The sequence below is a fragment of the Pelobates fuscus genome, chromosome 11, assembly GCF_036172605.1.
Source record: "Pelobates fuscus isolate aPelFus1 chromosome 11, aPelFus1.pri, whole genome shotgun sequence".
Lineage (NCBI taxonomy): Eukaryota > Metazoa > Chordata > Amphibia > Anura > Pelobatidae > Pelobates > Pelobates fuscus.
The window spans coordinates 100,504,295-100,532,247 of NC_086327.1; the positions used below are offsets into that span (position 1 = coordinate 100,504,295).

The 27,953-nt window shown below is 42.4% G+C and overlaps 1 protein-coding gene across 3 annotated transcripts in view; it reads left to right on the forward strand.

Moving 5' to 3' along the window:
• Nucleotides 1–27,953, forward strand: part of PRDM2 (PR/SET domain 2) — a 112,468-nt gene that overhangs the window by 30,658 nt on the left and 53,857 nt on the right. For all 3 annotated transcript variants that reach the window (XM_063436888.1, XM_063436890.1, XM_063436889.1), the window contains exons 3-5: nt 118–235; nt 6,580–6,683; nt 14,756–14,908. In XM_063436888.1, the coding sequence (XP_063292958.1) occupies nt 118–235; nt 6,580–6,683; nt 14,756–14,908 (375 nt within the window). The remainder of the gene's footprint in view (nt 1–117; nt 236–6,579; nt 6,684–14,755; nt 14,909–27,953) is intronic.

A 27,953-nucleotide genomic window follows, 5' to 3' on the forward strand; every position in this document is an offset into this window, starting at 1 on the left:
TCCATCTATTTTTGTGAACAGTCCTTTTGGTTTTTGTGGGGTTTTTTTGTGTTTGTTTTTTTGCATATGTTTAGAATAGTTAATAATTTCTCACCCCTGTTTATTTTTATTTTGTAGGATGCAATAAAATCTTCAGAAACTGTAGAGACATTGGCTGAGGTGCCTCAACATGTACTTAGGGGGCTTCCTGAGGAAGTGACACTTGCACCTTCTGAAGTAGATAAGACTCGACTTGGTAAGAAATGCAGTTGTGTAATAATAAATACTTAAATCTTGCACAGTAGGGTGCTATAGGTATATATTGCACATGAGCAAGATGATACCTGATCCCATTATATGTGTGACCAAAAGCTGATATGAAATAGCAAGAGATGGCACATCCCATTACCATGTATAGACAGAGATCGGCAATTACATGAGACAAGGACTATGTCCCAAGTTAGTGCTGATCTCATTTGTATTATTGAAAGTGCAAAAGTGACAAAGCTGCTTTCAAGAAAGGATAGTTACATTTAAAAAAAAAATTCTCTTGCGGTTTTGTCTGTTCTGTGAGGAAGGGGGGAGGGGGAATGAGGGAGGTGGGTGTCTTATATTCACCCTGGGGTATACTCCATTTATTAGGACTCCTTTTATAAATAAATATATAATTTAAATGATGAGATGTTGTGCCACAAATGGAACTTACTACACTGAGGTAGAATGCATAAATTACAATATGTGCATTAATATATTTGCCATCTGTCCTCAATCTGGGAACAGCAGAGAAAAGTTCCTATAGCCTGTGATAAAACCAAGCAGGGTGATTTCAGGGAAAAAAAAATTCTCATACAGATACCACAGATGTGTTTTAACCTCCTAAAGGGGGTTACCAACCCTGAAAGTAGGAACCCCTAAACATTACGAAATACTAAAATGAAGCTATAATCAATTAGGAGAAGGGTATAAAACACTAAAAATACCTTATTTTGGACATTTCAGAGTTATTTTAACTTGGCAAAACAATCGGAAAATTATGCCGCTTCATTAATCACTTATATTTCTTGATCCGGATGTCCCCGTTTTTTTCATTGCTTCTGAAGTTGTAAGTGTCTTCTCCAACCAAAATGATCAGAATAATTTGATTGTATAAATATTGAATGGGTCCTGCCCATAGCAAATGTTTACCAAACACTTTTCCTTTGCTCCACCACCCATTACCCAATTTTTTTTTGTTCACTTTTTGATCTCACCACCTGCTTTTTACCACATCTGGGCATTCCATACCTCATTCTTTGCTCACAAGCTCTTTCCTCTTTCATGTCCTCTGTCCCCCACTCATTCTCTCCTAAAATGTATGTACCCCCATCTTTGTAGCCCTCCACCAATCCTGCTTTCCTTTCTTGGAAGGTTAGTTTCATCCTTAATTTCCCTCTTGCTAAATCAACATAAACAAGGCAAGAACAGCTGCAGAATTTGCTTAGCGATATGAAAAAAATGTTTATGTACTCCCTAGCCTTCTTGTATTTTTCTTAACCCGCTTTACTTTTTGTGTATCTCTTATCCTCCCTTACCTCTTGTCTTTTTCTTAACCCTTTTACCCTTTGTGTCCTCCCCACATACATGGCATGCATGCAACCATGGGCATGTATAGCCACATTTATAGACACACAGTCACTTAAATATATATAACGATACACAAACATGCACAGAGTGACACAGTGGGAGACACGTGGTCACGTGCACATTGTGACGCTGTCACATCTAGACACGCAGAGTCAGACAGAAACAGTCACATAGGCAGGCACACATTGACCCATTATTACAGGCATGCACGATAACCCATAACACACAGACACAAAGTTTTAAAGGCACATAGTCATCAACTCTGCTTCCAGTTCTACCTTTCTGGGCACAGGATGCAGGGGAGAAGAGGAGACCAGAGAACTGCCCCTGGTGTCTAGTGGTTAGGGAAGCAGGAACTCCTTCTGCTTCCCAATTGCCATGCAGCTTTTCCCAAGGAGCAGGTGCCGGTGGCATATAACTCTGCTCCTGCTACCTGTATCTTTGCTTCATGTCCCTAGACACAGGGAGAGGATAATTACGCCACACTGCCATGTGCAAAGGACGAGAAGTAGGACTGTCACTCGGGGCGCACTGTCCCCACACCCCACTTGATACACTACTGGTTAGCACATGCATACATTAAATGTTATGAACTATAAAGTGACACAGTGTAAGGTTTGTATGACAAAATCATTTTAAAATATGGTTCCTAAAAGCGAATGCATTTTAAAAAGCAAATTTAGCATTATTGCCCAGCATTAGAAGCTGGAGGACTATTTGTTGTTGTGTCCTTTCTGTAGCAGATTGCCTTGAGTTTATGAACCCCATACGAATTGATTAAATATTTAACAAAGATAATTGACTGGCAAAAGTTTAAAAATTGAAAATATAATATTCGTATTTTCTACAAAAGAAACATGGCGTTATTTGACATTAACTGCACAGTCTTTTTTTTTTTTTGTCAATCTGTTTTTATTGAAGGCATATAAGATGGGATACAGGAGGAAAAAGCAGGGGAAATGTAAGAGTGGTATACAACATGGGATTAATACAATGGTAGTGCAACACATTTCCAGGATAGCGATGCCTCATTTTAAAGTTTTGTTTTGAACATAAGCAAAACCACGTAGATGAATACATGCTAGTCAGTTATGGCTATGATAAATGAGTATAAAACAGTGCTCTATCTTGCTAGACGGTCTAAATTAAAAGTTCAATTGACAAACTACACTTTTTCATTAGTCCAATAATTAGCACATTTTTAGAACTGCCGCTTTTTTTTTTTATATATATATATATATATATATATATATATTCTTTATTTTTGGTAGTGCAGATGAGAACACACAGCTTGTCATGCCCCAAAAGCCTTAAACAAGAGAGTCAAGGTACATATTTTACATGTCATAAGGCAGTGAGTTTAACATGCACTAAAATTTTTTAAGAAGGTATAATAACAGGTTTATAAAAGGAGACATGCTAGGTTAGGTAATAAACGCAAGGAGCAAAACAGAATACCACGTTGTGTTGGTTATAAACAGGCTAGACTCGCTAGAATAGTGGTAGTCATTTCGGTTGTTAATCAATAGTGTATCACCCATGCATTAAACATGTATGAGAAGTTAGGAACTGATGTGTCAGTAAAGAGTAGGGTGTCATGTTGTGGAGGTTGACAATATATGTAAGTGGGTTGGGTGGTTAGGAGGCCTACATGTTGGTCATTACAGATGGTATGGTAATCCTGCTCGGTTCAGGTGTAAGAGTCCTTAGCTGGTTGACTGGATTGTGTTATTGTCCCTTGATAGCCGTATTGGAGCCCAGCAGCGAGTGGAACAATAATCCGGATGAAGGTTAGTGAAGTCCCGGAGGTTATAGGTTGCTCGGCAGAGGTGGGTGTCGTGGTCCGGTATAGCCAGGTGATGGCGATGTCGGAGTGGAAGTGAAGGCGCCTCAGTTCTGTTTAGGTGGTGACCGCGGCGTATGTGACTGGTTTGAGGTTTCGGGGTACGAATGGGGCACTGCCCGCCGGGTTACAGCTGTGAGTCGGTGTGGTGGGGGCTCTGAGGCCCGCCTGGAGGAGTGAGTCCCACATTAGGCCCAATGCACAGTCTTTATTACATATTGTCTGCTGTGAAAATAATTGGTTTATGTCAGACAGTAAAGTGTAATATTTTGTTAAACTCCTACATGAATATCTAGCTTTAGATTACAAATTAATTTTTACTGTTTCTATATTGGCTGACAAGGGGTTAAACAAATACTAGTCCTTTAGCTACTGGGTGGTCAAGGTTGGACACTCCCTGGTCATGAAACTCTTTATCGGTTATTTACACAAGTGGATAAAAACATGATGAGTACTTCCCTGTCATATTAGCATGACTCTCATTGTTGCTTTGCAACCACTCCTAAATATTATCACTGAATGTTCTGATTTACCCTATATGAACTTTACAGTCTGGTTTATTTACATTCCTAAGTCTATCTTTTTATCATAATTTGTTCACATTTCGAGTTTCCTTAAAGAAAGAAACAAATGTATTCTTAAAGGGACACTCCATGACCCAAAAAAGCTTCAGCTAAATAAAATTGTTATGGTGTCAGGAGGCCCATGCAAGCACTCTTACCTCAAGGAGTTAAACCATTCTGAATGGTTTAACCCCAAAGTTGCCTCCAGCGCTGATTTCCGCTCCTCCCATTCACAAAGCTGGCTTGGAAACGTACCTTTTCCAAGCCAGTTTTGTGAATGGTGAGTCACTGATTGGCTGAGAGCATCAGCTGACCACTCTCGGCCAATCATCAGTGCCCCTGCCTGTTGACACTTCTGAAAATTCAGAAGCTGCATGCTGCCTGGGAGGGGGGGGGGGAGTAGATTTTGCATCTGAAGTCAACTTTGGGGTTAAACCGTTTGCTTCTCACAGAGAAGTACTCAGGATAATGTGCACATGCAAGTTGAGCGTTGTGTGCGCTCCAATCAAATTCTTCTCATAGGAAAACATTGAATCCGGTGCTTTTCTATCCGGTGCATTTGATGACGTTTGACTTCCTCGTGCAAAGAAGGAGGATGTCAAAGGTCACATAAAACTTGGTCATAGTAGCGCATGCACCCCCTACTGGCTGTCATGTTTTCCCAAAGGGAAGATCGGTAGGGTGGTGGCGGGGCCAAATGCCAGTCAGGCCAATCAGCATCTCCTCATAGAGGAGACTCTGAACGGTAGTGCTGCACACCATGCAACACCCCCCCCCAGGAAGAACCTCCAGTGGCCACTGGAGGTGTCCCTAGGGGGCAATGTAAACACTGTCTTTTCTCTGAAAAGACATTGTTTGCATGAAAATGCCTGCAGGAACTGACTATACTCACCAGAACAACTGCAGTGAGCTGTATGTGTGAATACAGCGTCCCTTCAGTGGCGTACGTACCGCGGTCGCAGGGGTCGCAGCTGCGACCGGGCGCGGCACTCCAGGGGGCCCGGCCGCCCTGCGGCCCCCCTGCGACCGGTAGCAGCTGCCACGCTTTGTGGCCCTGGCCCGTGCGGCAAACCGCCGGGGCAGCATGTCAAGGGGTCCATCGGGTGGCCCATGCTGTCAGGGCCACCCGATGGACATGGATTTTAAGGGGGCCCGGTCTGCACTGAGCGCTTTAAGTGCTCAACCGGGCCCCCTGTGATGAGATCATCACACGCTGGGAGGAAGTGTCCGCACGTCACTCCTCCCAGCATACTGAGAGCCCGCGCGGGAGGAAACAGAAAGGAGGAGGGAGTCAGAGTGGGAACTCTGACTCCCATCAGGCTGAGCCACCACTGGACCCACACATGGTAGGAAACATTTTGTTGATTTGTGTCTCTGTATGTATGTATGTATGTCTGTGTCTCTGTATGTGTGTGTGTGTGTGTGTGTATCTGTATGTATGTCTGTGTCTCTGTGTGTGTGTGTGTGTGTATCCATATGTATGTCTGTGTCTCTCTGTGTGTGTGTGTCTGTGTCTCTGTGTGGATGTATGTCTGTGTCTTTGTCTCTGTATGTGTGTGTGTGTGTGTATCTGTATGTATGTCTGTGTATGTATGTTTGTGTCTGTGTCTCTGTATATGTGTATGATTGTGTGTCTGTGTCTCTGTCTCTGTGTATGTATGTGTGTCTGTGTCTCTGTGTGTGTCTGTGTCTCTGTATGTATGTGTCTGCATGTGTGTATGTATGTATGCGTCTGTCGGGGGTGTGTGTATGTGTTTGTGTCTGTATGTATGTGTCGGGGGGGAGGGGCCCACAGTCAGGGGGGAGAGGTTCATGGTAGGGGGGGCCCACGGATCAGTTTCGCACCGGGGCCCCATGGAGTGTGTGTACGCCACTGCGTCCCTTTATGTGCATTAGTCTGTTCCTCATTGTTATTTTCAGTGTGCTAGACCGCTACTTGTTCCTGTTTTTTATTTTTATCTAGCCCATTGTTTTGTTCCCATATCCAGTGTACCAGACTTGGCCTGTATTTGACACTGAATTTGTCCAGTTCACTGTTCCAGTGTTCCTGTGCAGCAGTCCTCAGCTTGTTTTTGAGTGCAAGTTTGTCTTTTGTTACTGAGCTCCAGTCTATCAGTCTTTGTGTTTTATCCCTTTTTTGGCCAGTACAAATTGTTTGCTTATTGCTGGTATTTTCGCATTCTACCTGAAAGTTAGGCCATCCAAAGTTCAAGCAGCAGACCTACCTTGTTGAAGAATCTTCAGCACAGTGACAGAAATTTGCTGTAAGACAAAGTGGTCCCTACCTTGTCCTATGACATCTTTTGGCTGCGTTTGTCACCAAAACTGAACTGACTGACAATTGCTAAGCATTAAAGCAGAACTGTCACCCCCATAGTAAAAATGAGTAGTCATAAAGATATAATCCTTGGTAACAATTTTCCCATTTTCTATATAATATGACATTTCAGTATCAAGCATGATGACCATGCCTAAAATCTAATTAACACAATAAAATAACCAATAATATTTGCAAGTATCTAAGAACCACAGTGCATATCATAACTATAGATTTTATGTTGTTATTTTTAGGTATTTGGACAAGGAAGCAAGTTCCAAAGGGAAAGAAGTTTGGGCCATTTATTGGTGAAAAAAAGAAGCGCTCTCAAGTAAAGAACAATGTGTACATGTGGGAGGTGAGTACCTCCTACATCATAATTTTAAAGACTGTCTAGCAAGTTTTCCACATATCTTGGGGGCTCTGCTGTCAAAGAGCCATTCTATGTACCATCACAACTGTGCATAATTTCAGAGGTCATGAGCACCCTGCACCTAATGTCAAGTTGATAATAACATTGTAGCCTTAACCCCTTAAGGACCAAACTTCTGGAATAAAAGGGAATCATGACATGTCACACATGTCATGTGTCCTTAAGGGGTTAAAGGGACACTATAAGCACCCATACCACTTCATCTTAATGAAGTGGTCTGGGTGCCATGCATCCTCTCATTGTAATCCTGCATCAGAAAAAATAATGGCAGAATGGCAATGTTTTCATTGCAGGGTTTAAATGCTTCTAGCGGCAGCCACTCAAAACAACCACTGGAGGGGTTTGTGCATAAATAGCAGAATAAAACGCTGCTATTTTTGTCAAATGGTCTCCTTGCCTCCCAGTGCTTTCCTAGAGATTGGCTGAGCTATTTGATCTTGATAATCTCAGCCAAGGAGGCGGGGCCAGCTGCAGAGACTAGCGATGTGAGGGAGAAAAGGTAAGAAAAAAATAGACTTCTTTTTTTTCTCTATGCAGGTGGGATCCGGTCACCTAAAAAGCCACTAGGGAACTATAGCTTTAGGAATAGACCTTTGTATTCCTAAACATGTAGTATTTCTTTCATTTTGAAATCCAATTCCTGTTCCTTACTCCCCTAGTTGTCTCTCCTATCATAACCTCCGTTTCCTCCAGAGAGACAGCTTCGTATTCCTTACACTGTAGTATTACTTTAAAGCCTACTCCTTGTGCTCCGTCCCCTACTTCTATCTCTCTTCTAATAACCCAAAGACATCTAGAAGTGCAGCTGAACAACGTGGCACTTTCAGAAGTAAAAGCAGGTAACAAAGTATTTTGATGCTGAGGTCATTTATGGTTGCTTGCTCTCCTATTACTGGTCCAAAAGAAATTTAACCACTACGGTCCTGCATGTAAAGTGAGAAGAATCAGGTACTTTTCCTTTTTGCAGGCCACAGTTAACACTTTCATTCCACCAACAATTATTAGCTGTCATCTGAATGGGCTGCCACCACTGGCCAGTGTTGCAGTTAGCATTGTTTGTAGTACAGCCTGATTCAGTACTATTTACACAGGAGATAAGAAATCATCCAAGAAGAAAGAAACAATTGTTGGGTAAATCTGACAAAATCATTTGTGACTTAAAAATAAGCAGGTTTTGGTACAGTTGTTTAGAGCTTAGTAGGTTTGTAGGTGTCCTCTATAGCCAAACACAAAAATTGAGAGGGCTGGCATGTGTATATAAGGGTCTGTGCATGGTGTAGTGGGTGTAAAGAAAGGGGTCTGTTTGTGGTGTACTAGGTGGAGCTAGGGGCTATAGTTTGTGCGTCTGCGCATGTATTGGGCTGTTGATATTGTGTGTATGTATTGTGATTGTACTGTGTGCGTATATCTAAGAGCTGTAGTGTGCATGTATATTAATAGGGGTTGTAGTGTTTGTGTATAGTGGGTATGGTGTGTGTGTGGGGGTTGTACTGTGTGTTTGTGTGGGATATACTGCCTGTTTGAGAGTGTACTATGTGGGTAAGAGGGGATAGGGGCTTTAATATATATACATTTTTTAATAATTATTTTAACAGAAAAAAATTAATCTCTGTAAGGCAAGAACAAGGAGGGGGCATTCAGATAACTGGTGGTCAAGCTTTGAGTTGCCTTTACTACAGGTGCAGGCTGAAGAGGTGAGCCGGGAGGTCTATGACTGCCTAGCACCTCTATATCTCTCTTGAAACCTTGGCACTTACACTAACTGTCAGTGTTTCTATGGTTTACAATGTAAGTTCTGGAGTTTGTAAGAGAAATGTAGGGGTAGACCTCCAGGTAACCCTATTGACTGGCATTATGACCACCAACTGCCTGACATGAAAGTTTGCTGGGTTGCTGACGATCCATTAAGGGACAAAGAGCTCTATATGGTCCCCCCTGGCGGTCTTGCCTAGGAAAAAAAATACAGGAATGCCGTTCACATGTGTTCCTGTAGGAATTGAGCACTGCTTATGATTGTTGGATAAGGCAAGAACAGTCAGGCTGTAGTTTTCATTATGGATTGTTGCAAAATTATATTTGTAAAAAGAAACTGATGAGTAGAGCATTGCGTCAGTTGAGAGAGTAATTTATAATCGCATGAACAGCCGTAGTGCTTTGGCTGAACTACAGAGGTCACTAAAGTCTCATGTGAAACCGGGCCCTCTGCATTCCTTCTGTCAAAAGGCTGGCTGGCCACCTTACAGAATCCCGGGGTGATTGATATCCACTATACCTGCTTACCCAGACGGCAGGTGCCTACTCTGCAGATATATACGGTGTCCATAGGTGGAGAAGGAAGGCAGCGGCGAGAAAGCTGTAATCTTTGTGCTTTTCCTATGCTGCTCCCTGAAGCGTCCTGCAGTGATGCTGGGAGCCGGGATATGATGTCACGCCTGCCCCGGCACCACTAAACAGCGTACAAGGGCTGTGTAAGTCACATACAGGGAGGTGTGACTAGGGCTGCATAAACAAAGTGAAGAAGAGCATGAAGATTAAAGCCGTGCCACACCAGACCCCAGGGAGAGGACCTATACCAGCAGTTCCGAAGGTAGGGAAGCTGGGCGGGCCAAAATACCCCCACTACAAATAAAATTTACTGTGACTGTGTGATAGACACTATCACTGATTTGACACACTCACACTTATACACATTCTATTAGTGTGTGTCAAATTAGTGAGTGTGTATCTCACTGTGTGTCAGTTTGTGTCAAATAAGTGAGTGTGTGTATGTATGCCAGTATATGTGTTTATCTGAGAGAGTGTGCATATCAGTGTGTCTGTCAGTGAGAATGTGTGCATGTTGGTTAAACAGTGTGTGCCAATGACAGCGTTGTCAATGAGTGTATGTTAGTGTATGTGTATCAGTGAGAGCGTAAAGGGGGCCCTTCTCTGATTCCTGCACCGGGGCTCTGTGGTTCTTGGTTATGCCCCTGTTCATAACAATTTCTCTGGGAAACACTACCTGAGAATGCTCACCCCTGCTGCCTCCACCCCCATATTTCTGTTCATAACAATTTCTCTGGGAAACACTACCTGAGTATGCTCACCCCTGCTGCCTCCACCCCCATATTTCCACTATATTCTACTTCCTCCTCATCATTTTCCACCTCATATCTCTATACATATCTATATAACACTAAGTTGAGTGACTTACTTTAAATAACATGACAGAGTATATTAAATCTGCCACCAGTCTGAATTCACTGAAAACATGTGCATCTGTTTGTCTTCAATTAAAAACCAACTGCGCTCATTGTTAATTTATAACTTTCTTGTGTGTTCTGCAGTTATGTAAAACAATGTATTTATAATTGCATTATATATGTCACCGATTATATTCGTACCAGTGTATTTGCATGTGCACTTTACGATATATATGAAAATAACCCCTCTTCTTGGTAAAAATGTTTTACATATAAATGTATGTTCCACGTTATCTAAAATTTGAATAGATTTGGATCCATAATATTCAGCTCTGTAAACATATACAGCATTGGAGAAATTAAGACCGAGAATAAGCAATGTATACTTTCCAGAATGTTCACAGTTCATATGTTTCATATGTTGCTGATAGTTTATATAACTCAGTGTGATAGAGCTATCCACGATTTACTAGCAATTTGGCTAGAATGTACAGATTAAATGTTATTCACCAAGTTACACTATTATTTGCAACTGTCAGCTGCACTCTAATATAAGCTTCTAAAATAACCCACTCCTCTTATTTTGTAATACAGCAAAAAGCATCTTCTGTTGAACAGTTTAACTGATGACCTATCCTTATTGGTTTATTGCTGCTGAGTCTGGATCACTTGCTTGATTATGTACTTTCACATTGCCTGGCGCCAAGAGTCTGCTCTAAATAGCACTGCCTGGAGAGGAACAAGAAAATATTACGTTTTACACAAATAGGCATTCACATGCAATGAGTTAAGGGCTGTTCACAAAATGTAAACAGCAACTCAGATGAGTATATATACACAGGCAGTGATCAGTGGAATAACAGGCTGGAAGAGTTCACAGAAGGATATCTTTATCTGTAGCACATAGGGCTGTGAGTTAACTGTTTAACAACAGACTCATCTTTCCTAATGGCCTTAATCAAGCACCATGCTTTATAGTCTTGATTGTTATTTATAATCATGCCTTTTGTAAATCACTCTCCAAACATACATTTGTAATCTGTAATTGTGTGTGTGTGTGTATCTATCTTCCTGCACACACACCTTGCATAACACCCTCTATGTCACCTGGTCTCTGGCAAATGCCTGCTGCATTACTCTGCCCAAGTCTATTTCTGTTGCATCCTACAACTCAGAAAAAAAGACAAAAAGTCTGGACGCAAGCTTAACCCCTTAAGGACCAAACTTCTAGAATAAAAGGGAATCATGACATGTCACACATGTCATGTGTCCTTAAGGGGTTAAGGGCAACTGTTACTTCTCAGATGTTTTAATAGTTGCATATCCTATATTTATATATATATATTATATTAGTTTATATATATATATATATATATATATTAGTTTAAGAAAATAAAAGTCAATGTACAAATCCCCAAACCTCTTTGTCCTGCAACTGGGCACATCTATCTTACCCCCTGTCAGTCATTACTATAAGCACTGTCCTTTGTACCTGGCTGTGAACATGGAGTAAGTTTACAGTGAAGAGGATAAATTCCTCCTAATTTGCAGGGTTTGCCTTCAATTCAGCTTGTCTGAACTGGATTATAATATAATTTGTTAAATCTTTAATATAAAATCACAATAAAATGGATCATCTCATGGGAAAAAAATACAATTAGCTCAAGTTATAGGTGATTTCCATTGTTTTATTTAATGGTGTAAAGGCCAGAAAAGTGTCAGTTTTCCTGTTAAGAGGAACTGTCACTTTGCCAATTTTAGCAAAATCTAAATTGTCACCTAAAATTAGCTACAGTTTGTGTTTTTTTTTATTTTATTTTATTTTATATTAATTTGCATGATTTGCCGGGTATGTAAATTGGTTAACTCACATAGTGCTGTATGCAGGGTGCATGCACACATACAGCACTGACATGCTGAGCAAGTATACAGCATTTCTCTGTTCGATCCATGTGTTTCCAAGGCATCCTGAGGCAGCAAAGTTTCCGCATCACGGAAGTACAGCAGAGGTCTGTACGTTTTTAACTCTGCCGTGTCAGTCACCGCAGGGAATAATGAAATAGGAACAAGAAACTGTCTCTTCTCAGAAAGTGATATTTCTGCTTCAAAACAAGAAAAGAAATGAGAAAATCGCAGGGCATAAAGTTTATGCACTTACTGGAAAACCCTCTGTGTACATAGCTGTAGACTGCTGACGCTCTTCAGTCCTATAATATATTGATAAATTGAATTATTTAGCCAGTACGGGTATATTTAACTATAGCCGAATAACTTCCAATTATTCCCTCATTACCTGCTGTAATACCTCTCATTTTAATGAAACTCAGGACAATAAGTGACTTAATTGAAATGTTTTTTGTTTGTTTTTATGTGCAAATAGGTTGCCCAATCTCTTGGTATTCTACACACACAGCGGCTGAAGAGAATGCTGCATGGCAAAGTCCTGAAAGGCATGTTCAGATTAAAGCAATACTATAGGCATCAAAACAACTAAGTAGAAGTATAGATCAAGGTGTTGCAGTGGATGTGATCTATTTGGACTTTGCCAAGGCATTTGATACAGTTCCACACAGAAGATTAGTGTTCAAACTCAAGGAAATCGGTCTAGATGAAAATGCTTGTTCTTGGGTAGAACATTGGTTTAAAAACAGAGTACAAAGAGTTGTCGTTAATGGTAAATTTTCAAGCTGGACAGAGGTGGCAAGTGGTTTCCCTCAGGGGGAATGCAGAGATGCTGAATGGCAGTGCTGCCTACTGAGGAGCACTGGCACAGGAAGCACCTCCAGTGGCCATCTGAGGAGTGGCCACTTGGAGGTGTTCCTAGGGGGCTGTAACATGAAAATGCCTGAAGGCAATGATTATACTCACCAGAATAACTACATTAAGCTGTAGTTGTTCTGGTGACTATAGTGTCCCTTTAAGCTAAAGTTGTTGTGGTGCCTATAAGTATCTCTTTAAGAAATGAGTTACAGCACTAGTAGAAATTTAGAGATAATGTGGTTATTATTGTAATCATATTCTATTCAAGGACATACATGTGCCGCACTTGTGTGCATTTTGCTAACATTTCACCTAACCCATCTCTACAGATTTCACACTTGAGCACAACAGTTATATCAAACCTCTGGTTTGAACACACAGCTGGAGCACTAATCAGAACGTTATACCAATGTATCTAGTATTCATAACACTTCATTCCTGCGGCAAAACCGTGATTTTCTCAAGAGTGCACAACAGTCCTGCAGAAAATACAGATTGACTCAAAATCCACCTGCCTTGTTTCTAAATTATACAAGTTTTAACCCTTACTCTCAATAAAGTTGAATATGTTATATTAGCATTGGTCTTGTGACTCACAAAATAGAGGTTTAATAAAAGCAAAAATAAGTAACGCAGTAACATTGTTCTGTTATTCAAGCTTTGAGCTTTGGTAGTTACTACTTTAAGTCCACACCTAGTTAATTCTGTATAATTGTTTTTACGAAATGTGACATCAGTTTATAGAAAATACGCAAATGATGATCCGAACACACAAAACCTTCTGTTTGTAATCTTTCAAGGCTTATTAAAATCAGCTATCACGTGAAAAATATGGGGATTTAGTCACACAATGTGGGCATACTGTGTTAATATATCACTACTATGTCAATGTACCATGGGTATTAATTTTCCTTTGCTTGAAATACTGCACATTTGTGTTCTTAGTAAAACCCTCCATATATATATATATATATATATATATATATATATATATATATATATATATATATATATATATATATATATATATATATATATATATATATATATATAATGCAGGGGTGTGTTTGTCTCACATGCCTAAATAATTTGTCAAATATGGTAGCAAAAATGTGCAATGACCTATCTTAAAAAAGGGACACTGTATTTACTATACCAACTTTAGCTTAAGTAAGCGTTTTTTTTTTGTGTATAGATCAAGCCCCTGCAGTCTAACTGCTTATTTTGCTGCCAGAAGTTGAATCACGGTTTATGCAGCCCTAGTCACACCTGCCTGCATGTGACTTACAAACCCTTCTTAAACATTTCCTGTAAAGTGAAATCTAATGTTTAAACTTACTTTGCTCATTTTGTTTAATGTAGAATTTCTTATCTTCTGCTCTCAGGAGCCTCCTGTGTGTGATGAAAGTTGAATTTACCGGGCAGGAGATAAAAACTCCTAACGCAAGTAAACATCTGATTGGAAATAAAAGCATTTTTGTTTTCATGCAGGTTGTGTCAGACACAGCCAGGGTAGGTGTGGCTAGGGCTGCATAACACACTAAACACTAACAAAAGTGATTTAACTCCCAAATGGCAGAGAATAGAGCAGTGAGACTGCAGTTACAATATATATACCAAAACGGTTTCATTAAGCTAAAGTTGTTTTGGTGATAAAGTGTCCCTTTAATTGCAACTTGCCTTCCAGTACTTTGCCAAGCATTATTCTTTTCATCTGCTGTGCGTGTGGAATCCCAAGAGATCAGACTATGTACTTGCACATAAAAAATAAAACAAAAAAATGTTTCAACTAAGGCTTTGATTCTCCCGCTTGATTAAAATTAGTATTATTACAGTAGGTAATGAGGGAATAAGTTATCCAGCGATAGTTAAAGGTAAGCACACTGATTAAATTAATGTAATCCTTATTATAGGACTGAAGACTAACAGTGTCGCTATCTGCCTGGTCTTTTTCTTATCTCCCTCCCTTCTCCTGCATGTTATTAATATGCAGAGCTATATACATGTATGTAATTGTAAATAAATGAAAAGCTAATCCATACACTTGTATTTCAGGTCTATTACCCAAATTTGGGATGGATGTGCATTGATGCTACAGATCCCCAGAAAGGCAACTGGCTGCGCTATGTAAACTGGGCTCGCTCAGTGAAGGAACAGAACCTATGCCCTCTTGAAATAAATAGAGCAATTTACTACAAAACCTTAAAGGTAAAATTATCTCTCCGTTATATAAATTCTGAGGACTAATTGCACAGGGGATTGCTTTTTATGTGTTCGATAGCTTATTTTACAATTTGCAAATTTACTCCTAAAGAAACACCCCAAGCACCCAGAGCATTTTAACTTGTTTTCAGTGTTAAGAGTGTTTAAAAATTAAAAGTTATCTAAATTAACCTTGTTATACCCCCCTCAGCTGTCAGTCAGATTCACCCTGTGACCTCTTGGTTTTCATCATTGCCCAACGGCCAGATGATATTCACCAACGAGTTATTAAGGCGCTAAGTGAGTCTTTGTGTCAAATCTTTCATGAATTTTATTGGAGGATTGGAGGATTGGAGAAAGGCAGATGCGGTTCCTTTTTAACAAATATGTTAAAATCCTCTGCCTGAAATTATAGTCCTGTGAGCTAAACTTCTGTGGCTGAGAAAAAATTTGAATTGTTGTTAAGGGATAATATTCAGCAATTCATTATAAAGAACAATGTTTTTAGCAAAAATCAGCATGGTATTTATGAAACAACAATCATGTCAAACTAACTAAGAGTATTCTACTGAGAAGTAAGTAGAATTATAGACCAGGGTCTTGCAGTGGATGTGATCTATGGATTTTGCCACATAGATCTTGATTAGTGTCTCTAACTGCCTCTCTGCTGTTTCTAACTGGATGGCTGCCAACTTCCTTAAACTAAACTTGACCAAAACTGAAATTCTGGTCTTTCCTCCCTCAAGTGTTGTTACTCCTGTGTCTGTCTCCCTCCAAGTCAACGGTGCTACCATCAGCTCCACCACGCAGGCTCGCTGCCTAGGTGTTCTCTTTGACTCTGACCTCTCCTTCAAGCCTCATGTTCAATTTATCGCCAAATCCTGTCATTTCCATCTCAAAAACATTGCGCGCATCTGCCCCTACTTAACGCCAGATGCGACTAAGGTGTTGGTCCATTCCACTGTCCTTTCTCGCCTTGACTACTATAATCCGCTTCTCAGTGGTCTTACGTGCTCCCAACTTGCGCCGTTACAGTCCATAATGAATGCGGCAGTGAGGCTCATCTTACTGTCCGCCCCCACCTCCCATGCCTCACCCTTCTGTCAGTCCCTACATTGGCTTACTATAAAATATAGAGCTCAATTTAAAATTCTGGTTCTTGCTTTCAAATCGCTACATAATGCTGCTCCCACCTATCTATCCTCCCTTATACACAAGTATGTCCCGTCTATGCCCTTACGATCTGCTGAAGACTTACGTCTATCTTCTGTCCGTACTCCCACCTCTGATGCTCGCCTTTAAGATTTCTCGAGGGCTGCACCGTTCCTGTGGAACTTGCTTCCCTCCTCCGTTAGATGCTCACCCAGTCTCCACTACTTCAAAAAAAATCGTTAAAAACATACTTCTTCATAAAAGCGTATCAATTAAACTGTTAATAGCTCCCAACTGATTCCTTTTCTGCAACTGTCACTTGTCTAATACTATCCTTACCTTTTTGTGTCATTTTACCCCACTCCCTCTAGCATGTAAGATCATTGAGCAGAGCCCTCAACCCCTCTGTTCCTGTGTGTCCAACTTGTCTGGTTAAAACTACATGGCTGTTCGTCCACCGATTGTAAAGCGCTGCAGAATTTGATGGTGCTATATAAATAACATAATAATAAGGCATTTGATATGGTTCCACACAATTGGCTATTTTTCAAACTAATAGTAATTGTTCTAGATGAAAATGAGTGTCCTTGGGTAGAACAATGGCTTAAAGTTAATGGAGTTGTCATTAATAGTACATTTTCAAACTGTACAAAAGTGGTAAGTGGTGTCGCTCAGGGTTCTGTTCTGGGACCACTTCTATTTAACCTATTTATAAATGATCTTGAAATAGGCATTTAAAATCCTGTCTCATCTGACAATGTTTGCAGGTGACACAAAACTAGGTAAGGCAATACAATGTGAGCAGGATATTGCTACGCTATAGAGGGATTTAGATTGATTGGGGGACTGGAAACTAAAATGACAGATGAAATTGAAGGTAGGTAAATGCAAAGTTACGCAATTCCGCGTGAAGAATGCACAAAAACTTACACCCTAAATTGTTGTGAATTAGGGATTATTCTAGCCTTGGTGAAGGAATAATTCAAATTTTCTTAAAGACAGGAGGTTTCATATTTGCTTTACCTTCTTTACTGAAACCTCCAGCAGCAAAGAAATAGTTAACATAACTTTTCAGAAACAACCAATCAGAGCAAAGAATAGTAGAACAAAACACTCAGGCAGACCCTCCCACTTCCTCTTTCTTTGAGGCCGAGCAGGAGAGCATGAATTACAACTGAGCCAATCTGTAGCAGGCACAATCAAACGAGAAACGGCCAGAACCAAGAGAAATCCCGATTACACCGCAAGGAATAATAAAACTTGTGAAAGTAAAGTACGAAGGCAGAATGTCATACAAAACATTAGTACTGCAGTACGTTAAGACATAATGAATAAACTCAAACAGACAACTAGCATTAAATCACAGTAAAATTCAGCCAAACACATGACCGAAACAATACAAAATCACAACAAATACCCCCAAAATAACCCACAATCCAGGGAGGGAAACATCAAAACAAGCAGAGGGGGAAATATTTGCCTCCTGTCTTTAATAAAATTTAGATTATTCCTTCACCAAGGCTAAAATAATCCCTAATATTATGGCAAGATAGGCGGCTTCATATTTGCTATTTTAACGCCAAGACATAAATGCAGAAGAAACAGAAAATAAAAAGCGTGAAAAATCGACTCCATAGACCGATCTGCAGATAGGAGAAAATCCGTAAAAGGACCCACCGGATACCAGAGTCACCAATACTGCAGTGCCCTGAAGGATCTCTCAATGCCTGCAGAGGCAGAGAGCCAGAGACTGCCTAACACGGGCGCACATATAAAATCAATAGCCGCCCGCGGGGAAGAGAAATGAAGAGACCAAGTCACGGTGATATAGGACTGTAAAATAAGAGTACAACACAGACAAAGAAATAAACTTTGTTCTGCGAGATAATGAAAAATTAAACACCGTCAGGGAAGAAAGAGAAAAAAACTTCAATGTTAACAGTGCGAATATCTGAGAGCAACGGGAAGACCTGAAACAGAGGAGAAAAACCAGTTTAGCTGAAAGCTGACGGGGAGATCAATCTCCGTTAACTGGTTAGCTCCTAAGGAAACGAAAGACGACCGATACGTCCCAGAACAAGGAATAGTGTGAAGCAGGGGTCTCGAAAAACGCATACCTCGGAGCAGCCTGTTCCCTCATGCAAGAGCCCTGAGAGGGAAGATAAGCCACCAAGATGGTGGACTGGATGACAAAATTGGCCGGAAAGATTTACCCTGAAAAAAAGAATTCAGCCAAGTTCAGGACGCCCACAAAGGGATCAAAATGCCTCTGCAAATACCAGCAATGTCAGGCCTATCGGACGTGCAGAGAATTGCCTAGTGCTTAGCGTCCAACAGTCCTAGGGCAACGCTCGAGCCGCAACTCTCGAAGATCAACATGTGCGGGATCCCAGCCAGAGTCCAAAGGAGAAACCCAGAGGCAGGAAGCAGTAACAGGTCTTTGCAAAACATCCCAGATGTAGAGGAAACCACAGCTGACTCCTTAACAGTGGTGCAGTCAAGGGTATCTACACTCTCAGTAACTTCATTTAATGGAAAGTCCTATGTATCATGGAGAAAAGGCAGCAACATACACACTCCCATGAATAACCAGACCTAGATGAAAGCATCCACCACCCTGTCGTGTGAAGCACCAGGAGCCAGATGAGGAACAACACCGTAAGCAGTTTGCCCTGGACATGAAGAAGTCCAGATGGAGGGGACCCCGAAGGAAGTCAAACACTGGGAATGAAGCTGTCCATAGGGGAGCCGAAACTGCCTTGTTGTTCCAGGTCCCCACGTGTCGAAGCCTCCAATGGAGTTCTAGGTCACCTAGTCCGAAAGGAGCAAAACCAGGCCGAAGGAAGTTGAAGTCCTGTGATAGCGATCATTCAGGCGTAGTAGAGCCCAATAAAGCTTGGGTTGCGGGAAGATGTCCCGAATGGAGGATGAGGGCAGACCAATCGTCTATGTCAGTTACCACAAAGTTAGCTGAGGGCTTCGGAGCAAGCGTCTGACTTCCTTCCTGATTGTGGCCACCTTGGATAGAGGGAGATGGAGCACTGCTTTGGAGTCAAATCCACGTTGAAGCTCAGAAACTGGACCAACCAGAAATAACTTCTCCACGTTGATTACGAACCACAGATCCTGGAGCAGAAGAACCATAAGGGGTCCCATGTCATCAGCAGAATGTCGTCCAAATAGACAATACACCATATCCCCCAGGCTCTCAGAGCCGTCTGGACTGGTTTCAACAATGTGATGAAGCACCATGGGACAGAGCTGAGGCCAAATAGAAGGCAGGAAAACTGCAGAATGTGGACTAGCCACCAAAACAGTGCCTGTAGTTGCAATGAATCAGCACAGTGAGAAAACTTCCCTCAGTTTTAGATGCAAGAACTGAACGTCTACGCAGAACGTCCACGCATTCCTTAGAAGATGAATGTCCTCCATCTTGAAACATTGAGACAGCCTGTATGTAATCGGGAAGTCAGGCAAATAAGGAAGGACTCTGGCCTGAGAAGTATTGAGCCGAGGTGGATGAGGTACCACAGTCCCTTAATGAACCACCGGGGAACAGCAAGTGGTACTGGCACTGGGAGGAATAGGAGGAGAAAGGTTTTGAAAGTGCGCTGTCGACCAGCCCTCCAAGTCATCTAGCTTCCTTTCCAGTGCGTAAAGAGCATTGGCATTGCCACACAAGCAGATGGTAAGTTGTACCGATTCATGAAGCAGGTGCGCATCCACTGTTTTTTCTTCATCAGCGTGTTGCTGATATCAAGGAGCTTGTCTTGCTCCAGGCCCCTTTGCGGATCCTTCACGGAGCGTGCCAGAAAGTTGAAAATACCAGGTCAAAGTCAGGGTAAGGGTCACTTTATCCGGTAGTGTAGCAGGGGGGCACCCCGCCTGAAGCTTCACCCTGACTTCCTTATCCAGAGGGCGGTGGAGCGAACACCTGAGGAGCTCTGTAAAGTGGCCGGGGAGTGTCCACTCTGAGGAGGGGACGCGTGAGTTGAAGAGAGGCCATCCCTAAGGATCCAGCATCTTCATGGGATTGACAGCAAGGGCCGACTGGGGACAGAGCATCAACCGGGGAAACATTGACCACCATCTGTTTAACAAAGCGGGAGTAACAACCAAAGGTGTCTTCACCGGGCAAGCAGCATACAAGTTGTCAGCCTTGTAGAAAAGAACATTGCAATCGGAGGCCGTCGAAAAGGTGTCCACATCCTCACATCTGGCCGCACCCGGGCCTAGTCTAGCCAATTTAGATGGTTATTTGCCCTTGTGCTTGGGGGCGCCTTAGCCTGTCCAGGGATGCTTGCACGCAAAACTTGGTTGTCTTGATTGTGTGAGGCATCCTTGCTTACTGACCAATTTGTTTTACGATCTAGTCGTAGAATTCGGTCGGTACGTGAGGCCCCAAAGTAACTACTGGTTTTTAAATCAAATAATACAGGTAAATCTTATGATATCAAAGACCTTATCACATGTAATAGTAAAAACGTTATTTATTTATTGGAGTGTCCATGTGGGCTCCAATACATTGGGAGAACTATAAGACCATTGAAAGTGAGAATAGCCGAACATTGTAGAAACATATAAAAAGGCTATGCGAATCACTCCATTTCATCACACTTCTGTATACATGAAAAAAATCCTAAACAACTCACTTTCACGGGTATTGCCGCTGTAAAAAACTATTGGAGAGGAGGAGACATTGTAAAACAGATCGGAAAGATCTGTGGGGGCCGGGGGGTAATAGGTACCCCCTTTCAGTTAGAAGCCCCCACTCGCGCAGCTCGGGAGGGGGGGGACGCTTTTTTTGTTTTTGTTTTTTAACCGGCCATAGGCTGCTCACTGTTTAATAGATATGCCCCTACTCGCGGTATAGCGAGTAGGGGCATAATTTGCTAATACTAAGTAATCTTTACTTAGTATTAGTACATTGACTGGCTAAGTAACTTACATTTACATTTTATATGAATGTGTATTACTTGATTGTTGTAAGTGTTGCAAATGCTTACAGCTGAATCCTGGCTATGTTTGTATACTTTTTATTTAAAATTGTATACAGTGTTACATTAGTACTTAGGCAAAACTGTACTTTGGAAATTCGGTAATTTCGGAACTTCGGCAATTCATCTATTTGGACATTCGGAAGTACCCAAATTGTTTGGAGAGTTCCTTGGTCTTCATGGCAGTGTTTGGTTAGTGGTGCCTCTTGCTTAGGTGTTTCAGCCTCTGGGGCCTTTCAAAAAAGGTGTGTATATGTAATGACAGATCATGTGACACTTAGATTGCACACAGGTGGACATAATTTCACTTGATAGACGAAAGTCTTTTTTTCAGCTTATGTAACTACACTGATCAGCCACAACATTAAAACCACTGACAGGTGAAGTGAATAACATTGATTACAGGCACTCCTCACGTACCGACCGAATTCCGTTTCTACGACTAGATCGTAAAACAAATTGGTCAGTAAGCAAGGATGCCTCACACAATCAAGACAACCAAGTTTTGCGTGCATGAGCGAGCAGGTCTATGTTTGGGGGAAATTTCCTCAAACATAGACCAGCTCTCTAGCATCTGGTCGAATCTGTTTGGGGGAATTTCCAAGACTCCGATTCGGGGAATTCCCCACGTTAGATAGCTGGTCGTATGTCAGAGCAATCGGTAAACAGGTTAAGATGTTAAGTGAAAACTACCCGTATATTGTTACAATGGCACTTGTCAAGGGTTGGGATATATTGGGCAGCAAGGGAAAAGTCCATTCTTGAATTTCATGTTTTTGATGCAGGAAAAATTGGCAAGCGAAAAGATTTGAGTGACTTTGACAAGGGCCACATTGTTATGGCTACTCGACTGGTTTTAGAGCATCTTCAAAATGGCAAGTCTTCTGGGGTCTTCCTGCAGTGGTTAGTACCTACCAAAAGTGGTGCAAGGAAGGAACAACTGGTGAACTGGCGTCACGGTCATGGACGCTCAAGGCTCATTGATGCACATAGAGAGCAAATGAAAGAGCCAGTGCAGCTCAAATTGGTATTAGAACTGAATGTGCATTGCAGTTTGCAGACTGGTCCGAGTCCCCATGATGACCTCTGTCCACCACTAAAAACACAGTCATTGGGGATGTGAGCATCAGAATTGGATCATGAAGCAATGGAAGAAAGTTGCCTGGTCCGATGAATTTGGTTTTCTTTAAGATCAGGTGTGTGACCAAGTGCATGTGCATCGTTTACCTGGGGAAGAGCGGGCAGCAAGATGCACTATGGAAAGAAGGCAGGCTGGCAGAGTCAGTGTTATGCTCTGTGCAATGTTCTGCTGGGTAACTGAGTCCTGGCACTCATGTGGTTGTTACTTTGACATGTGCTGGCTACATAGAGATTGTTGCAGACTAGGTACACCCCTACATGGCAGTGGTGTTCCCTAGCCTGATGGCAGCATCCTCTTTCAGCAGGATAATGCACCCTGACACACTGCAAAACTTGTTCAGGAATGGTTTATGGAACATGGACACAGAGTTCAAGGTGTTGACTTGGCCTCCAAAATTTCCCAGATCTCAATTAGATTGAACATCTGTGGGCTGTGCTGTAACAACAATTCTGATCCATCTAGACCCCACCCCGCAACTTGCAGGACTTAGAGGATCTGCTGCTAATGTCTTCTTGCCAGATACCACAGGAAATTTCAGAGGTCTTGTGGAGTTCATGGTGTTTTATAAGCATGAGGGGGACATACACTATATTAGGGAGGTGATTTTAATGTTGTGGTTGATCAGTGTATGTTTAGCTCAGTGGAACTAAACTCAAGATGCAGCAATTTACTCTCAATGAACTCCATTGGGACGTTTGTGATTGGACAGCCATAGAAAGTCTGGGGCAAGAAGGTGAGAATTTTCAAAGGCTGCACACATAAAATTGGATCTGTTTTTAGATATACCCCCAATGATGAAATGAATAATAAAATCTTAGTATATTTACTAAATCTGTTTTATTTGTATTTGGAAAATGGACTGTCCCTCTAATGGCAGATGATCATGAATTTGCTATTGTTATATTGCTTGATAGGATATGTGCATGTGTAAAATGTGTCATTTATTGAATATTATACCTCCACCACTGGCTCGAGTTCTATTGTAATTGGAGACAGTTCTGCTGAAATTTTACTAATTTTGTTTTCTAAATTCAGATTTATTTGATTAACATTTAGGTTGTACCCCATCATTTCCTTTAGCAATAGGTTATCTTTAGGACTGGAGAGGTTTTTCACACTTCTGAGGTCTTTAGGGTTTGGGTTGGGTAGGTTTAAAGGGACACTAAGGGTACAAAGGGACACTTTAGGAACCCAGACTACTTCATCTCATTGAATCAATGAGATGAAATGGTCTGGGTTCCTATAGTGTCCCTTTAACCAAATTCTGAAGGAAGTGTCAGTGGTATAATGGTAAGAATTAAAGAAATACTATGCAGATATTCCTCACTTACCGACAGAGTTCTGTTCTTACCACCCGATCGTAAAATTAATTGGTCGGTAAGTGAGGGGGATGTTTCCCAAACATAGATTAGAGGGATTCCCTGCTCTGGTGCGCTTGTCTATGTTCTGGGAAATTTACCCGAACGTAGACCAGTTGTTTAACGTAGGGAATCCCTCTAATCTATGTTCGGAGAAAATTCTCCGAACGTAGACCAGCTCTCTAACGTGGGCAATCCCTTGAATCCCCATGCTAGAGAGCTTTTCGTAAGTCCGAGCTGTCGTAAAACAGGTAGGTCATAAAGTGAGGACCACCTTTATAGTGTTAGGAATACAAATATGTATTCTTAACACTATAGTGCTGGAGTACCGGTTTAGATCCAACCCCCTCCTCAGAATGGAGTTTTTACACTACCTCTTATCTGATAAAGCAGTGTTTACATTGCTGAGCCTGCACGGACCGGCTTTAGACTCCTGAATCGCTACATTAAGCTGTAGTGTTTTTAGTGACTATAGCGTCCCTTTAATGATTTTTTTTTTTTTTTTTTTTGCGTGCAAGTGGTGAACAACTTTGCAAACTAAGCCACAACAGCTCTCGTTCACATTTTTCAATAGACATTTACAACATGGCAGTTATTTCAATGCACATTTTTTTTTTAAGAAGTATATGACAAGAACTTATCAACGGTAAATGCCGTAAGATTTTCACATGTTGGTGGTCGCTAGCTGGACATATAGGTTGCAGTAATATCCAAACAGAGACAAGGTGAAATATCTTGATTTCCTTAAGATATACATAACATGACAGTGCTAAGAAACTGACTGGTGTGTGAAATGCATAAAAGGAAAAAAATAAAATAAAAAAGAAATTAGATTTTACCATTCTTTGCGTTTAAACGTACATGGGAGGACAGTGTGCCTGCTCTGCCCTCGTAGCCCGGTATCTCTGCCCAACAGCGCGATGAGATGGCGCGTGTGGAAAGCACCCCCAGGTTCCTGGAGTTCGGTGTGTCTAAAGGCTAGGAGGGAACGTGTGTGAATGTGTTCCTTGTACGGGTACACTGACCTGCGGGAGTGTGCTCGTGCAGGTAATGTGCTCGTGTGTAGGGCTCTCCGGGGAGCTAGTAACATTATAAGCTATCGAAAAATTAAACATCTGACGGAGTAGCCCTCGCGGTGTGGTCTATGCAGTAAAGTAGGATTCTATGTCAAGCTAAGCAGACAATGGGTGAGTTACCCCTGGGGTCTGGTGTATACTATGTCAATTCTCTCTTTGATATGCCCAGTATTGCAGTTTCGTAGACATTAGGCAATCTATGTCGGGTATGAGTTATACATGTGGCAGTGTTGATTTGCTGAGGTTAAGGCAACGCATGATGGTCACCCGCTATGGTGTAAATAAAATAAAATAAAATAAAATTAAATGTAAGCAGATAGTAGCCTGTGCGGGTATCGGCAGTAAGAAATAAGTCTGGTCCCGCCAGCATTTGCCGGTGGTTTTGAGAGCGGTGCAAGCCCTGGCGGTCCATACCTCACATAGTGAACATGACATCAACAGGATAACAGAAACATAAACAAGAGTCCAGAGAACATGCAGGCTGCTTGGTCTAACGTGCTCGAAACAATGTTAGAGTTGCCAGCTCCGTAATCTCATAGACCTTAACAGTGAGAGTTCGGGCCTGGTGTAGCCTAACAGTTCGGCGGGGTTTCGCCGTTTGTGCCCTGGCGAGAGTGAGTTCGTCGTCGGCTGTATAATAAAATAATGTACAACAGTCTCCATAGTGAAAGTCCCTCATGGTGGGGCAAAGTCCCAGAGATTCATGTAAGCCTTCAGGTTGTGGCAGAAATGGTGGATGTACCGGCTTGTCCTCTGGGTACAAATTCAACACTGCTGGCAGTTTCCCAGCTTGGAGGGTTCGGGCGTCTCCCCTTGGGTGCGGGCTGGGGTAGTATGGTCTGAGGGAGGCCGAGCAGCCCAAGGATCGTCGGCGCCTCCTGTATGCAGTGCAGTTTGTGCGTGTCGTCGCCTTTCGTTATCAGCAAGGTGTGAGCTGGGCCCCAGCGGTATGTAATATGTTGCTCCCGTAGGAGTGCCGTGAGCTGTTGCAGGGATCTCCTCCAGGCCAACGTTGCCCCCGACAGGTCTGCATAAAACATTAAAGTCATGCCCTCGAAGGGGTAGGTCGGCTGGGCCCTGGCCGCCGACAGGACTGCGGTTCTATCCCTCCGGGCCTGAAACTGTAGGATGACATCCCGGGTGGCCAATTCTGGAGCCTTAGCTGGTTTTGGGATGCGGAACATGTCATCCAGCATCACCGCTTTGGCTTGTTTTGGAGTGAGCATTACCGTAAGGAGCCGTCTCACAAAATGGGGGAGTTCGGAGTCTGTTATAGTGTCCGCTACACCCCTGATCTTGAGATGTTTCAGCCGGCGTTTGTCCTCCATCTCCGCATACCGCAGCTCATGTTGCCTAGAAAGGTTCCTCAGTTCTCCAACCTCCCGCCGTAGTTCCTGGAGTTGCGTTTCATGGGTCTGTGTGGTGCGCTCCACCGCCCCTAGTCGTCCATTGAGGCCTGTCAGGGTGTCCCGAATCGAGGCCACCTCCTCAGCTATTTTTTTGTGGTGGTCTGCCATTAAGGCTCGGATGGCCTCCATGCTCACTGGCGTAACGGCCGCGGCAGGTGTTGGAGGTTGGTGTCGGGTCGGTGGCGATTTGAGGGCTGCCTGTGTGAGCTCCCCTTCCGCGTCGTCAGATGATTCGCTGTAGAAGTCCGAACAACCCCCCCCTTTAATGAGTTATGGGTTGCATTACAGAAGTACTGCCATTGACTTTAGTATCAAATATTACCATATTTAAAAAAAAAAAAAATTCTAATGAAGAAAAAAAATGTGCAATGCGGTTAGATTTAGTTGCAAGAACATATTTCCCAACATTTTTTGCCATATATTGTAAAGTAAAAGGACAGAGAAAAAGAAAAATCATTAGGGAGTAGGATTCAATCTACTTTTTATTTTATCTTTGGGAGTTGATTTCTTATGAAGCAGCTGGGGTCTTCTCAAGGACTTGTATTTGTCTGTTTTTCCAAATTCTCTAAATCCTCCTTAGCAGGTCAAAGAAGAGGAGTAAGCCAATCCATCACAAATATATGCCCAAATTAAGAAATATTGTACATTTTGGTTGCAGGTAAAAGACTGAGAAATAGCAGAATTGTTAGACATCGTACTGCAATTTGGCATATTATTAAAGGACTACTATATGCATCCAAACCACGTTGTCTCAATAAAAGTGGTCTGGGTGCAGTGGCCTTGTAGCTATAGCTCTGCAGTGGAAAACATTGCTATTTAGTAGATACAGCTATGTTTTTATTGCAGGACTAAACACATGTCTAGTAGCTGTCTTCCTTACAACCATGAGAGGGTGCTTCAGCTGCAATAACAGAGTCAGACTTGGTCCTTCAATCAGTGCTTCTTATAGTGTGCATTCGATTGGCTGAGTGCGGTATTTTGCTGCACATACACTCAGGGCCGGTGCAAGGATTTTTGGGTACACAGGCGAAGATGCATTTTTTCCAGTGGGGCTGCTGAGCGGCGTGCAGCAGTGGTATAGTCAGCTCTATTCTCCCTGCTCTGCTCCCTCGCGGGCTGTCTATATGACATATAGACATATTCATATTCATATTCCGGCTCCCGCGGCATCAGCAAATGGCACGTGAGGGAGTAGAGTGGGTGTTGCGGTCACCGGCCCGCCGAGCCTCACGGTCGTGCCCGACCGGCACGACCGCTCCGACTACACGAGCTTACCTGCTCGTCGGCGAGCCGGGAACCGCGCGTGTAGTTCTTCCGGGCATCACGCCCGAATCCAATATGGCGCCGACCACGTGGTCGCGTCTATGGATAGCCCCGCCCCCGAGAATTATACTAACGTGTGCGTGACGTCACGACGTCAACGCACACGTACGTTCTGGGGTCAGAGGTCGCCCTCTGACCAATCATAGCTTAGAGAGGGGTATTTAAACCCCTAATTCACCCTAGTACTTTGCCATGTCGTGGTTTCAGTTTCCTGGTTTCCTGAAAGTGCTAGTTTCGTGTTTCTGATTTCCTGGTATCCTGATCCTTGGTGTTTCCCTGGTTATTCTGATCTCTGGTTTCCCTGACTTGGCTTGTCTTATCGGTATTGAGTATTTTCTGGCTTCCTTGACCTCGGCTTTCCCTTTGACCATTCTCTGTCTCTAGCGTATTAGTCCGGCCATTCTAAGGTCCGGTTTACGCTCTGTCCTGTTATTTTTCCTTTTCTGACTTATGTATATGTTTACATAGATTCTGCGTGCTGGACCACATTACTAGTCGTGACATTACGACATGGCCATGGATCCTGCAGAACTATGCAAACATATGATCGCCTGTGAAAATAGGGTGGAGGATATGGACCACAGGTTAGACCAAT